The sequence below is a fragment of the Podarcis cretensis genome (assembly GCF_951804945.1).
Source record: "Podarcis cretensis genome assembly, chromosome: 6".
In the NCBI taxonomy this organism is placed as follows: Eukaryota; Metazoa; Chordata; class Lepidosauria; order Squamata; family Lacertidae; genus Podarcis; species Podarcis cretensis.
In genome coordinates this window covers 32447063-32461521 of record NC_137175.1, presented here as the reverse complement: position 1 = coordinate 32461521, position 14459 = coordinate 32447063, and the positions used below count along the sequence as shown (strand labels likewise).

The following is a 14459-nucleotide window of genomic DNA, read 5'->3' as shown; positions in this document are numbered from 1 at the left end:
GTGCAGCTGCCAACCTTGATAATTTAGTTATGACTTGCATGTTAATGCAACATCTTTTGTGGCATATGCAAGAGCATGCGAGTCTTTTGAGAGAAGTTTGCAGCCTGCAGTCAGCTGCCTAACAGTGGCCAGGATATGTACAAAACTAGAAGTTCTGAGTGGTGGAGTCATGGAATCTTGCCTGTACATTACATACCTCATTGTAAAAGGGACAGTTGGTTGACTTTTGTGTTGCTGTGCGTCTCTTCTCATCTCCGATTTTCACAACTACAAACGGGTCAATATTCACTCCTACCAATTTCTGGGCTTCAATAATGTTTATGCCAATCTGTGGAGACAATACACTTCCTAGGATCAGTCTGAGGATGTCATCATTATGGGAGATGGAATTAAATAAGAGGAAGGAGAAAATTGCTTGTTTCAAAGGCGCAGGTGTCTGAGTTTTTTCACAAGTTACTGGTATGTCAGGGTCACTTGGGAATTTTCTTTCAATCTGCAGGCAGAGATGGGGAATCCATGGCCCTCCAGATGTTGTTGGAATCCAACTCCCACCAGCCCCAGGCAGCACGGCTAATGGTCAGGGATGATGGGAGTTGTAGTTCATCATCAAGAGGGGCACAGGTTCCCCCACTCCTGATCTAACATGTCCTGGGCTAGTCTAATAGGAGTTTGATAACTTGGGAATAGTCCCATAGTCCCATAAAATATCACATGCCCTCCCAGAATTCTTAAGGCAATATGAACATTTCCTTAAACCAGTGGTTCTTAAAGAGTGTGGCATGACACACGGGTGTGGCAGGAGAAAATGGCAACTGTGGCCAGAAAATTCAAGGGCATTTGAACAATTCATTTCTGTTGTTGAGGAAATGAGAGTTTATCTCAGATTAGACCTAATATAAATGAGGTTTAGACCCAGCAAAAGCAAATTCACATATCTCATTGAGTTTGTATACATACTTAAGGTACATACAGTATATCAGAGGCACATTTATAATTGTATTTTGGGAATGGTTCATGTTCTTTTGTAGCTGCAATATTTTATACTTTCTTGATGTCCTATGATCATATTATAAAATAGTTGTGTTCTATCTTATAAATCAAGCACTGCTAGGAGTTGTTTCTTTTTGTTTTCCAATGTATTTCCTACCAATACAAAATTTGATGTGGTATGAGCATATTTTTATTCTGAAAGTGTGGCCTCGAAATATATATATTTTTAAAAAAGTTTGAGAGCCACTGCCTTAAATAGTTTACACAAGAAGACTGGCAAGTATAGTACCTGGAAGTTCTGTGGTCTAGGAGTAGCATACAAGTCCCATTTGGAAAAGACCCTAGAACGGCTGCAATGGAAAGAAAACACTGATTAAACACTTCAGCAATGCCATTCTCTGTAAACCATTATTTTATTTTGGGGGTAAATAAGTAAAGTTTTTAGTTTGAACTATGACCCTTGTCAACACAATTTAAAAGGGAAGGATAATAGAAGAAAACGAAATGTTCAAAATTTAATCAAATGCTTTTTATTGTCATCGCTCTCTCAACAGAAATTCAGCAAGCGCTTTCCGCTTTAACTTTTAAACATTTCTGTGCCATCATTTTGTATTTTTATGTTATGAACCATCTTGTAATCTTCGGATGAAAAGCAGTGTACAAATTTAGTAAATAATACTAATCAGGTTTATGCAAACAATTAAGAATCTATAATAATATGCAGACAATTAAGAATTTGGAATAAGTGATTATCTGTAATAATCACTTATTCCAATTTTTTTAGTGGTATTCTAGATGCTCCTCAGGGTCCCTTCCAACTATGAAATATGCTATTCCTGTTGATAAATAATGAAAGATCCTCATACAGCACATACACACTGTTCTGAAAGGTACACTGTGCTTAACACCAGTTCCTTTTTTGAAGGGATATCAAATACGGTAGCTATGTGATGACGTGCCAAGCTAGCTAGGAACATGAAGACAGACCCTTTTGTGTTAAAGTGCTTTCAGAAAAGTACCTCTTGACAGGAGTGAAGACAATGCCGGAGAACTCCATGTCAGACACATCATAATAATCATCCTCATCATCATCTGTCTCCAAGCCTTTGACAAGTTTCCTGCCAAGTATTGCAGCCTTCCTATCCAGATCAGCAGCTCGCTTCACTTCATCAGGGCTGCAACAAACACAAGCTCATGCTACATGCAAAGGGAACTTTAAGAAGCACAAGATATATGCAGTTCCTACAGCCTATCAGCCTCTGAAGCTTTAAAAAAATCTTATCTATATCATTCATGACCAAACCTGAGCATCTAGTTCTTCCCTTTTTATTCATTTTTATCATCATCATCATCATCATCATCATCATTAGCAACACAATCCACTCCAAGTTAATCAATTTTAATCAATTATTACAGTGTCAGAGGTTTAAGGATGTCTTCTTTTCCTCTTGATCTATAAGACATAATAATGCTTAACTATGGCCAGACCTGGAGTTTCCCACCCCCCTGTTTTCCAGTGAAACAAAACAAAAGAAACACAAACCAACTAAAAATAGCATACAGAATATAAAAGCAATTTAAATCAACCCAGTATTGAAACAACACAATGAAACATCCAAAGTTGTGCAGAGACAAAACATACTATAACTTTGAGTTTCTGGAGTAAAATGTTTACATATTGTGGGTCCTTCTGTTGCTTGTGTATTCCATCACAGGCCCATTGCAAGCACTTTTTGCCCACTAGGGGGCGCAAATCCAGGGTTAGGGGGCGCAAATTACTTGCCTTGCCCCGGGTGCTGACAACCCACGCTACGCCACTGACCAGTGCATAAAAGCTTTTGTATTTGATCGAGTAACTCAGAATATCAGGTTATAAAATGGAATAGGACACTTACTCCAGCTCCTCAAATCCAGGGTTGCGGATTATAACCTCTGAGCTATAGTAAACAGGGGGAGAAAAGGAATAATGACAAGCATGCACCGACTGCAGAAAATAGCTCTCTATCCAATTTAACCTTTCTTGGGTTATTTCCATAATAGGGCCCTTTATCCCTGCTGAGGGATCAAATTTCTGCAGTTAACTAGAAGCTGAATAATGACTATGAGTACACACACAGTTTAAACTGTTGCTCTAGTCTATTTCCCAGTTGGGACAGGGGCGTCATAAACAAGATATTTAAAAAGAAAGGATGTCAACAGGATGAAAATCCTGGAATGCAATTGTTTTGTCTCCACTCTCTGGAAAACCTGAGTGAGTGAATGATATCAATGTTGGCTACACTGACTGGTGAATCTTCTTAATGGCTTGCAGTCTCCCTTGGCCTAACATTTCATATCAACAGAGTGATTCTGATGGCAATCAGAACTCCTCAGATTAGTGGTTGAGAGAGGCCAGTTATGGCGCAATTGCTTCCAAAGCACCATTATGAGTAATATGCTTAACTGTGACAATTTCTCTTTCATGCCTCAAAACCCACATTGCCTGGGGATAGTCATTCAATTTGCACTTGCATGAGCCCTGCATGTGCTAAAATCTTATCCTTGCTGATCTTACATTTCTGTGCTCATTGTAGGAATACTTTGAAATCTCCTAACAGGGGAGAGTACGGTGGAGACATGCCTGTAGGAATGCTGATTGAATAGCAGACATCTAAGTCTGTGCTTTAAAACTAAGGGTGCAATCTAAACTCTCCCCTCCCACTGGTGGGACTTTGTGGAGCAGTGGAGCCACTCCCACATTTGTAACCCTGCTGGTTTCAGCAAATATGGGGAGGATGATCAAAGTTGATGCCATCTTTCTGGCTATAAACTGGCTCCCAGGCAAGTTCAGTCCAGCTCTAGCCTTTCTCAGCCCTTGGAACACCCATTTTGGGATTCTGCCAGCTGTTGGATCCTGCCCACCTGTTTGGTAACTGGGAGGAGGCTGACTGAGCTGGGTTTCCTGAGTGGAAGGACACTTCTGCCTAGTCCTACCTTCTGCCCAGTGTAATTTTCTTCTCACATTATATCCAGTACCTGTCTTTCATCTGATAGACAAAATCTTCTTCAGCCCATGTTCCTGCGGCTCCATCAGGAGGCTGGTATCGCAGATCTAGTTCAATATATATCTATATGGGAAAAGCAAACCATAGGAAGACCACAACTGTTATAAGGAAGCTGGCTTGGGGAGGTTTTTGTCCTGAAATACAGGATGTAAATTGGTATGGACAGTGGTTTTTTTTCTTTAAAAAAATGTTTAGGGGTACTCTCATTTTGACTCAAGAAGAACACCATTTTATAGATCAAATAAGGAAAAATAAATACAGTAAATGGACAAAAGTACAAAGATTCACAAAATATTTAGGAGTATGCATCCCCCTGCATCCCCCCCCCATAAAAAGTATTGGGTATGGATAAATGCATGCACGAAATACGTAAGAATATTTTAAAACAGAAGAGAATATGGTAAATGCACATACAAAAGTAAGTAAAAAATAACAGTGAGCTAAATTAAGTGGAGGACTAGTATCTCAGTCTAACCCACCTTGCAGGACAGTTGTGAGGTAGGGACCATGTATGCTGTTCTGAGCTCTTTGGAGGAATGGTGGAATTAAACATATAATAAATGGACCATTTTTTTGTGCATGCCCAAAACCAAAATCTAAGCATGTTAGCAATGGAAGATGTCGGCAGAAAGAATCTTCCATAACTCATGTAGGATCTCTTTCCAGAAAATAGGAGCCTAACACATATTAAGTGCTTTGTCAAGTTAGCTGTGGCACTCAAAAGCCAGCTCACTGGTTCTTTTCAAGTATCCCTGGGCATAGCCAGGATTTTTGTTGGGGGGGGGCAGGACTTTGATAGGGGGCAGGACTTTTGTAAGGGGGAAGAACTGATGTGATTGGTCAGTTAGTTAAGTATTTCTATTGTTTTACTTGAACTGGGGGGGGTGCAGTTGCCCCCCAGCCCCACCCTTGGCTACACCCATGCAAGTATCCCAATATTCTGATGATAGTCAAACTACTTACACCTGTGATACTGTGGTTTTTGTCAACCAGAGCCTCTCTGATGTTTAGTCGTCCAGATGTTACTAAGTGCTGAAGGCTTATAACTAAGGAACCAAGTAATCTACAACGAAATAATAAGCAATGTTGAAACAGAGTACTAAAGTATGCTGGGGGATGATGAGACATGAATACAAACATATCGGTGTGAGCTAGTAATTCTGCATCATGGGTAGCCAATGCGGTACCCTTCAGATGCTATTGGACATCAACCCCATCCAGCATGACCAACAGTCAGGGAATCAGGGATGTGGAGCTCAGCAGTCCAGCAACATCTGACTATTCCTGTTCCACCCATTGAAAAGACTGAGGAAGACTGCATTTCTTTGTGTGCAGGCAGGCATGTATACACCTGTGACCATTAGGGTACCCAGGTATCAGCCAAGAGATCATGGATATATCTTTAACAGGTTAAAAGCATTTGAGTCTCCTGCACTTGTGCCACTGCTTCTCCAGTGCCTTTACCACCTCCTCCCATGTCTCTCTTGCTGTTTTGGAATGTTTAAAGGTTTCTGAGTTGAAGTGCTGGGACAGGAGAAAGGTTAGACTACCATGTGAGCCCTTCTTATTCCCTACTTATAACAGACCCCCTAGGAATGCACCTTTTGCCGTGCACTGGTGGGTGTTGAATTCAGGCGGAGGCCATTTTACATGCATCCAATTGACACGTGACCACTGACCTCTGGGTCCTTTTGTCCTGGAAGAGGGCAGAATGGGGGTGGAATGGGAGGCAGAATAGGGTGCAGTGGGTGGGGCGTAATGGGCTGTTATGGGGCAGGGCAGGGCAGGCTTATGCGTGGGGGGGGGGCAAGGAACAGAACGTCTGCTCAAAATGGTTGCCATTTGTACAAGCAAAGGAGTAGTGTTTGCAATCTCAACCAGCTCTAGTACTCGTACAACTTGATTGCCTTGCAATTGTTCAGTGGCAATGTTTCTCAACAATGTCCACTTATGTACCTGCCATTGCACCTCCCACACCCTGGTGACTTCACAAAATGTGATCCCATATTAACATTTGACCTCTCTGGGGTGGCTGCCTGTATGTGTCAAAGCATGAGTATTTGGCTGTAGGCAAAGAAGAGGGTGAATATGGATTAGGGATTCATCAGGTCAGTTTAGAACCCACCATCTGCTTCAGTTGAGCTCTGATTTAGACAACTCGCAATACTCCTCCATCCAAATCACCAAAATTTAATTCTGTTGATATTTAAGCCAAGGGCATATATTTTAACTCCACTTAACCCAGTTGTGCCATCCAGAGTCCACTGGAAGGTCATAAAGTCATAAAGAACACAATTTGCCTGAGGCAAAGTACAGCAACAAGACCTTCCCAGTGGAGGCATGTGTTGATTTCTGTGAAATTTGTGAAATGGACACATACATTGGTGACATCAGCCAGGCTTGTTGCCCTAAGCCTAAATCTAGCTAGTGCCTCACAGTCACCCGCTTGAAATAAATATGAACTTACCTATTACTGAATACCTTACTGCAGTTGTAAACTTTAACAATCAGCATCTCTTCCATAATCAGCTTTCCATAGTGTGGCCAGCGAAAAAGCTAAAAAGAAAAGACGAGCAGCAGAATTCATGGTGGGCTGCTGGAGCTCCTGAAGAACCCACTTCCCCAGTTCTTCATTACATATACCAGCCTTCACCAACCTGGTGCCCTCCAGATATTTTGGACTATAACTCCCACCAGCCCCAGCCATGTTGTTGAGGCAAGTCATCTGAAACATCTGGAGGGTAGTGAGGGCTGTCATATATAGTTAGATGGGTACCAAGGTATGGGGTATCTTAAAAGAACACATGAGAGTAAGGCAGTCATCACATCTTTTGAGTCACAGAACTTTACACATTAAACAATGGTGAGAGAAGGCTTGTCATCATTTTCTCTTATTGCTTAATAACCTAGCTTAATATACTGGGGAAATTATAACAATATATGATTTAATAAAAGTAGACTGTGGGGCAGAATGAGATTCTGTGGCTAAGAGCACAAGCATGCCTTCAGCCAGATCATGCTGCTTCACGCTATACAGCAGCCTGGGGAAACTATTTTGCTGTGGTAGACATGTCAAGTGTGAAGACGCTTGTCCACAAACACTTTGGGAGCATATGCTAATGTGTCATAACTGAAAATTCAATCCTCTTTGAGCACAATGTAATGCTTCCTTACCTCTCCAAAGACTGCTTCCTGGCCACACTGTATCTTCTTTGTCTTCTGAGTAAAACCTTAGAACAAAATGCAGTTTGTCATTCTAGAATAGTGGTGAACCTGTTCTCACAACAGCCAACCCAAATGCCTATGGCAGGAATGAGGAACCTCTGGCCCTCCAGATCTTGTTAGACTCCAGCTCCCATCAGCCCCAGGTAGTATGACTGACCAACAGTCAGGGACGATGAGTGTTGTACTTCAATGAACATCTGGAGGGCCACATCTAGACAGTATATCTGTATCTTCCATTGGGGAATACACATCCTCCAAGGATACTGGTTTTGTTTTTTTGTTTTTTGAAAACCAGATATTTCTACAGAAAAATAGTACATCAATATGAAAAGTTCTGGGGCTCAAATAATATGGAAACATCTAGTGGAGTTCCTAAGAATCCCTATTATTATCCAACGAAAGATGGAGTGATGTGAAACTGCAGCTGTGTACACATTGCCAACTTAAAATGCAGCAAGGTTGTTCTTTTTCTCAATTGGGATTGAAGCTGATTGCGGGGGGGGGGGGGGTGTTGCATAAACATGCAGTATTTCATAAGAAACAACAATATAAATATGGACTGTGGCTAATGTTGTGTGTTCACTGCTTTCCAAACCAGTGGTGGGAGCACACTGAATGCAGGGAAAATGGAAGTGTGTAAACAGCCAATGACTGATAATAACTTTATGGAGATTTTGACTCTCATACTTTTGTTTAGCTCCGCTCCCCTCATGCTAGAATCTGATATTAACAGAAGCTTCTCTCTAGCCTTAGCATGCTGCTACTAGCATGTGTTTAGAAAACAGAGATCCAAATAATTTTGCCTAGAAAAGCACCACACCTCAGAAAACATTCCTGGTCACCCTTTGCCTTGCACCTGAGTTACCTGGTAAGGTCTCCCTGATAGACTTCCCATGCTGTTGTGCAGGGAGAACTCAGAGCACTGACACCTTTGATAAAGCCACCTGTGTCTTTCTGAGGTATTTACCAGACTTAATCACAATAGCACACCTAAAGCCAATTGCTATCTAAAGAGTGTTTTGGAAACCAGTTGTCTGAAGGGATATGCACAGGTGATGTCTCAGACTTCATCATCCCACTGTTGTTATTTAAAAGAAACAGAAACGTTATCCTTGCCATTGTGTATGCCCCCTTGCATTTTATCCACACAACAATGCTGTATGTGGCTGGCCCAGTATCACCCATGAAGCTTTGTGGCTGAATGGGGATTTGAAGCTGGGTATTCCTGATCTAAGTCAAGCATTCTAATTATTGTTAGTACCCTCTGTTACTAATTACTGTTAGTACTGTTAGTATAGATAACAAAATGTTCCAAGTTTTCCCCCCTAGGCATGGTAGAATACATGCAAGGAGGAAGACTAAATAATGGTGACTTTAGAAGCTTTTCCCAGAATTGAAAGCAAAACTCTAGCTTGCATTCGGTGGTCTGAGCTTTTAATTCACTGTCATACTGGACTTTTGTACACAAATAACTTTCTTTTAGCATAAGAGGAATTATCCCTGGATATACGGAGACGAAGCCTCTGCATAGTGTTAGAAGTTGTTGTATGACATGAATGCTCTAAATAAGGGGGAACCAGGGCACAAGGATTTCTGGGATTATTGAGTGTGTGACACAGGGGAGGGAGACAGGTTGCTAGATGAAATTATCATAATTTTTGGTTTTAATTTAGAGGGGAAAACTGTTCACCTATCTGGGTTTCTTGGTTGTTCAGAGGAAACAAAGCTTACCACACGGATTATCACCATAACTAAGACATGAACTGATAATTCACTGCCACTTTTTAACAAGCAGATGGGAACACCTCTTTCCTTTAGCAAATATTTCATTGCAGTGGAATGTACACAAAGGATACTAGGCTGTTATCAGCTACTGAGTCAACAACTACTGGTGAGTTGCTGGACTTAAATAGATACCAAAGAGGAAATGACTGATTGACAAAAAAGCTGCAAGAGAAATCCCTCCTTGGACAGAGAAGTGAAAATGTTTCTGAGGTGGGTAGTTCAAATCACTGGAAGCATTGCCTAAAAGATCTAACAGACTCCTTGTAGCCAGAGCATAGTTACTTAGAGGTGAATGTTACTTCATACATTATGTTTTTCCTGCACAAGAAGTAATCTTCTAGGAAAAGTGGGATCTTTTGATAATTCCTATATCTTGCTGACGTCCATTAAATTAACCTCTAATTAAGATTAACACTGCAGAAGGAGTTTATTGTCCATTCAGGTGATTGGACAATCTGAATTCTGCCTCCACATCTTGTTACTAGTAATGTGTACATATATGAGGAACGAACAGGCCTTTTTTTAAAGCTAATTTATATATTTTTTAAAATAGCTGGAATTCACCAGAACTCAGTTCTGGCACCTCTCAGGTGGGCACCATTGTCATTATAAGAGAACAAGGGAAGTGTTCATGGTGAGTTCCGGCACCTTTTTTTCTAGAAAAATAGGACTGGGAATGAATATTTGCTCCTAAGTGGTTATAAGATTTAAGAGGTGTTTCTTTTGAGGGTGTGTGTGTGTGTGTGACTGAGGAGAAAGGTTTTCTTTTTTTCTTAAAGAGAGCCGCTTCCCACGACAAATTTTCCATACAGCTAAGTACATCCTTGTAAGAAATTAAGTATGTACATATACAGTCCTGTGTATTTTACATACACATGGCTATTTCACCACATATTTGAGTTGAGGGAAGCCCTGAATGGGGGCCAGCTCTCATAGCACACTCTTGCAGTGAAACAGACAGAGATCAGTATGTTTGTTACATGTGATGTTGTACACACAGATGCAGGCACTTTCAAAAAAGAGAGTGCTATCTGTGTTGTTGTTTTTTAAATGTATCATGTATGAAGATTTCCTTGGTTTCAGAACTTTCTTCAAAGTTATATGAACAAGCATATTCCATGACAGAACAAGCAGGACCACAGCTCACATAACAGACATGTTCATATAACTGAAAAGGAAAGGCAGTGGTACCTCTACACAATGCACAGAGTCCTACACACCTGCATCTGGGCCCCCTGATGCATTTTCATCACCCCAGGCTAAAGCAAACAGATTCCTGGGCTACCAGTTCCTTCCCCCCCTTCCCCAAACCTGGGATGCATTTCCTTTCCTTCCCACCTCACCCCGACCTCCTTCCCCGCGCCTCCCCATGCTCCGCACCTCGGAAATTCAGTTGCACCTGCCGCTCCCCTGTCCCTGGCAGGTGGGTGACCCTCTTGACGCTGACACTCAGGGCCATGGTGCTGCCAGGGCTTGGCTCGCTTCAGCACTGACCAGGCGTGAGGGCTGGCTGCTAAACAGTCCAGGGCTCCACCTGTCTCGTCACTCAGTGAGTCAGGCCTGGGGACTCACCAAGCAGGTTTGGCTGCCCAGACCCCACCTGCAAGTCACACATTATCCAATATTGGCAAGTACGTTCAAAGTGGGTAGGCACCAATCACTCCAGGCTGTATTCAGTACTACAGTGGTACCTCAGGTTACATACGCTTCAGGTTACATACACTTCAGGTTACAGACTCTGCTAACCCAGAAATAGTCCTTCAGGTTAAGAACTTTGCTTCAGGATGAGAACAGAAATCGGGCTCCGACGGCGCGGCAGCAGCAGGAGGCCCCATTAGCTAAAGTGGTGCTTCAGGTTGTTTCAGGTTAAGTACGGACCTCCGGAACGAATTAAGTACTTAACCTGAGGTACCACTGTAGTGCTTCTCACAGTAGGCCCATTGAAATTAATAAGACATGACTGAATTCCTAGCATTAGCTATAGCCCTCTATCCTGCCCACTCTGATTCTCCTTAATACAAGCCATGTGCCTAACGAGCATGAGTCACAGCCAGCTGAGGAACAGCAGCCATTTCCCCCTTAGCGGGTCAATGAGGTAATTTTAAATTCTGGACTTAAATGGTCTGATTGAGGATGGGGGCTCTTCAGATATGTGTATTATTCACAGACTTTGGACCCTTTCATCCATTCTTTTTATCACACATTCATGATTTGTGCTCCTCATGCTATCCAGGTGCTCATACATAATCTCATTTTCAATACTACTTATGCCTGCAAAAATTTTGGGGTGGTCACACTGCTTCATTTCCAGTCAGTGCATGTCCCATATCTTTCTGCTAAAACCTTGTGACTTTTTATACCACAAATATTATGGTTTATTTTTGCCATGCTTTACTTGCACGAAAGCTCATCTGGACAGTAATTATATGGTAGGACTGGGGAAGTGTTGCAGAACTAATAACGTAGAATGAATTCACCACTGATCCATTACTATTGTGTCACCAACATGTAGCAGAATCCACCCATAATAAAGCAACAGTCTGGAGGGTCCTTTCATGATAAGTAGGCCCTGTTATGTTTGGGGGCCCTCATTCTGCTATGGGGCTCTAGACTTCTCTCCCCCGCCCCCTGCCGCCTTTCTCTGACTCCACCACAGTTCTTTGTTCAATATGTCTGGGGCCCCATCTATCTCTCCACTTGACCTTCTATATAATGCCCCCTCCACATAACCAGTGGAGGTAAAGAATCAGATCAGAAGCTGCAAATTTACTTCAAGTGATGTATTCAGGTCTGGAGCAGTGTGCAAGAGCCCTAATACCTCAGGTTACAGACTCCGCTAACCCAGAAATAGTACCTTGGGTTAAGAACTTTTCCTCAGGATGAGAACAGAAATCGCACGGCAACCCCATTAGCTAAAGTGGTACCTCAGGTTAAGAACACTTTCAGGTTAAGAATGGACCTCCAGAATGAATTAAGTTCTTAACCAGAGGTACCACTGTATTAGTATCATTTCTTCATATATATTTAGAATATCTAGTGAATAACATAAATTCACCGCCAATCCTAAATACATTTGGAGGTTCCATAATTTCTGCTTGAGTGCCATAAACAACACTTCCCACAGTCCATATTGTGTTTCCCCTCTTTTCTAGTTGTTGACAGAATAGGTGGAGCACATGTGACTTGCCTCCTGCTTAGTTCCAAGATTCTGTTTGCTTCCTTTGCTGAGAAACTTGAAAATGAATTCCCTTGTCATGTACATGTTTACAGTATTATGCTGTCCTGTTTCTTTCTCAGACCATTTAATCTCTCAACATTCTAGTTAGTTCTAGCCACAAGGGCTGGCCCACCTGTGAGGGAAGGTGAGGTAACCTCCTCAGGTAGCAGATTCTGTTGTAGAACTTCATTCACCCTTTATTCCCTGGCAGGGAAGGGGGCGCCATTTTGTGGTTCATCTCAGGTGCCCAAATGTCTTGGGCTGGCCCTGCTGTTTGTTCTGAGGAACGAACTGAAGAATTATCAGATCAGGAGCTGCAAATTTGCAGACACATTTTCCTATATTGAACCTGCTTTGCGGTTGTACCTCTGTATTTGGGACAATGTGCTGGGAATCAGTATGTGAATGGTCCTGCTTTGCAGCAGGGGCTTGGTCTTTCTGACCTCTTGGTCTCTTTTACCCCTAAAACACATAACCAGGGGTGTAGCGTGTCGGGGGGGCGGGCTTCTGGAACGATTGCCCTGGGTGCATTTTTCGGGGGGGGGGGCATGCAACTCTGCACTGCTTTCCAAGGTCTGAGGGACTGGGATCGATGCATGGCTGTTGCGTCCTCACACCACTTACCCCAGATTCCAGTCTTGCAAAGTGAGTTCACAGTCAGAAATGTAGCTGGCTAGTACTCAGTAGAGTTATCTCTCATCAGTCTACTGCTGATGAGAGAAAACCAATCTGCCATGAGGCTCCCTCTCCCGGAAGTTTAATTTAATTGGTTTTCTCCTCCCTCCCCCCTCCCGAACACAGCTGTGCCACACTGGGATTTATCTAGGCAAAGGGTGCTTTCATATTGCACATGAACCCTCGGTCCACCCTTTCTCTGTTGGAGCCAAGCAGTGATGATTTATATATGGCATGGAATGAATACCTAAGGCAATTTTCTCTTTTTCTTGTGTTTACACCTTCTGGAAACAAAGCTCATGGGTGTGTGGAGTGTGATTTATGATCGAGAGAAAAAGGGCGATGTCACGAGTTGCCACTTCTGTGTATGCCAAACAGCTGCCTACTAGGAAGCAGGGTAGCACAGAGGACTTGCTTACATCTGGGTCCTCAACAAAAAACATCAGTTTTAGGATTGATTTCGTTAGCTGCTTTTTTCATATAATTTGGTGATGTTTGAAATCACAACTTGGTGAGCTCAAGTCCAAAACTGAATAATAGATCTCTCCTCCATGAATTTATCTAATCCCATATTAAAGCCATCTAAGCTAATGATCAACACATCTTGCCGCCTTTGCAGACTACCTCAGTGTAACAGGTTTACATTGGCTCTGCATTGTTATTTTTACTGATTTTTATTTTAGTACTCTTGCTTGCTGAATACTGACAAGGAATATTTTTTTTAAAGAATGGTAACAAATGCTACCTTGCAGAAATAGGAGCTTGTGCAACTTGAAGCAACCTGATTGACGCAAGGATTGTGATTCAGTACTTCTCCAGTGCTGTGCCAAATAGGAACTACGTGGTTGACTTGAATGACATTAAGTTTATAAGGACTTCTACACATACTGGAGGTAAGACTATTAAAAGGGGAAACTGAAGTGCCTGTAGGCTACAAATATGCTGTGTAACTGCATTCCAACCACTCCCCGTTAGGCTAGAGGTATAAGCCAAGTAGGAAGGCAGCTGCATGCGTCACAAGTGCACGGCACCAGAGGAACATGGATCCTGTGTTACAGGCTTTGCCACCATTGGGAATAGCTCTAAGTCAAATCACATTTTGGGGAACTTTTAAGCTTAGCAATTTAGCACCACTAGTGGGCAGATAACTGCATACACTCAGCTCAGATGTACTTCTTACTGTGCCCCTTTTAGTTTGCAGCACACCTAAATGCAAGGAAGTCACACCTCTCTCTTCTGCTCACCTTGTGTATGACTTAATTAACACATGAGCACACACAGCCCAACATAAAGGACATTACCGCCATTTGGGCATTCTTGCTCCTGTGTTTGTCAATATGAGTGTGATGTGCTGAGGAGCTATGCACCCCTCCCTCCAATAACCTTTGCAATAAGAACCTAACAGTTTGTAATGACAGAGTCTTTGCACATAGTAATGGGGGTTTCAAGTAACAAAGAAGCCTTAACATCAATTTCTATCTATACCTGTGAAATTTTATTAAAATTAAGAGACTGAAGACACC

At 42.3% G+C, this 14459-nt stretch overlaps 1 protein-coding gene across 2 annotated transcripts in view; it reads right to left on the bottom strand.

The window, feature by feature from the left end:
* LOC307217514 (fer-1-like protein 4) overlaps positions 1-12755 on the bottom strand; it is a 63880-nt gene extending 51125 nt beyond the window's left edge. Inside the window, exons 1-9 of one of the 2 annotated variants that reach the window (XM_079978796.1) lie at positions 12395-12755; positions 7209-7264; positions 6502-6590; positions 4998-5097; positions 4006-4097; positions 2886-2927; positions 2010-2165; positions 1280-1340; positions 197-328 (exon numbers count right to left, since the gene is read on the bottom strand). In XM_079978796.1, the coding sequence (XP_079834922.1) occupies positions 197-328; positions 1280-1340; positions 2010-2165; positions 2886-2927; positions 4006-4097; positions 4998-5097; positions 6502-6557 (639 nt within the window). In that variant the 5' untranslated portion in view covers positions 6558-6590; positions 7209-7264; positions 12395-12755. Of the gene's footprint in view, positions 1-196; positions 329-1279; positions 1341-2009; positions 2166-2885; positions 2928-4005; positions 4098-4997; positions 5098-6501; positions 6591-7208; positions 7265-10424; positions 10721-12394 lie in introns of those variants that run through there. The other variant, XM_079978795.1, reaches the window with a different exon arrangement.
* Between the last annotated feature and the right edge of the window lie 1704 nt (positions 12756-14459).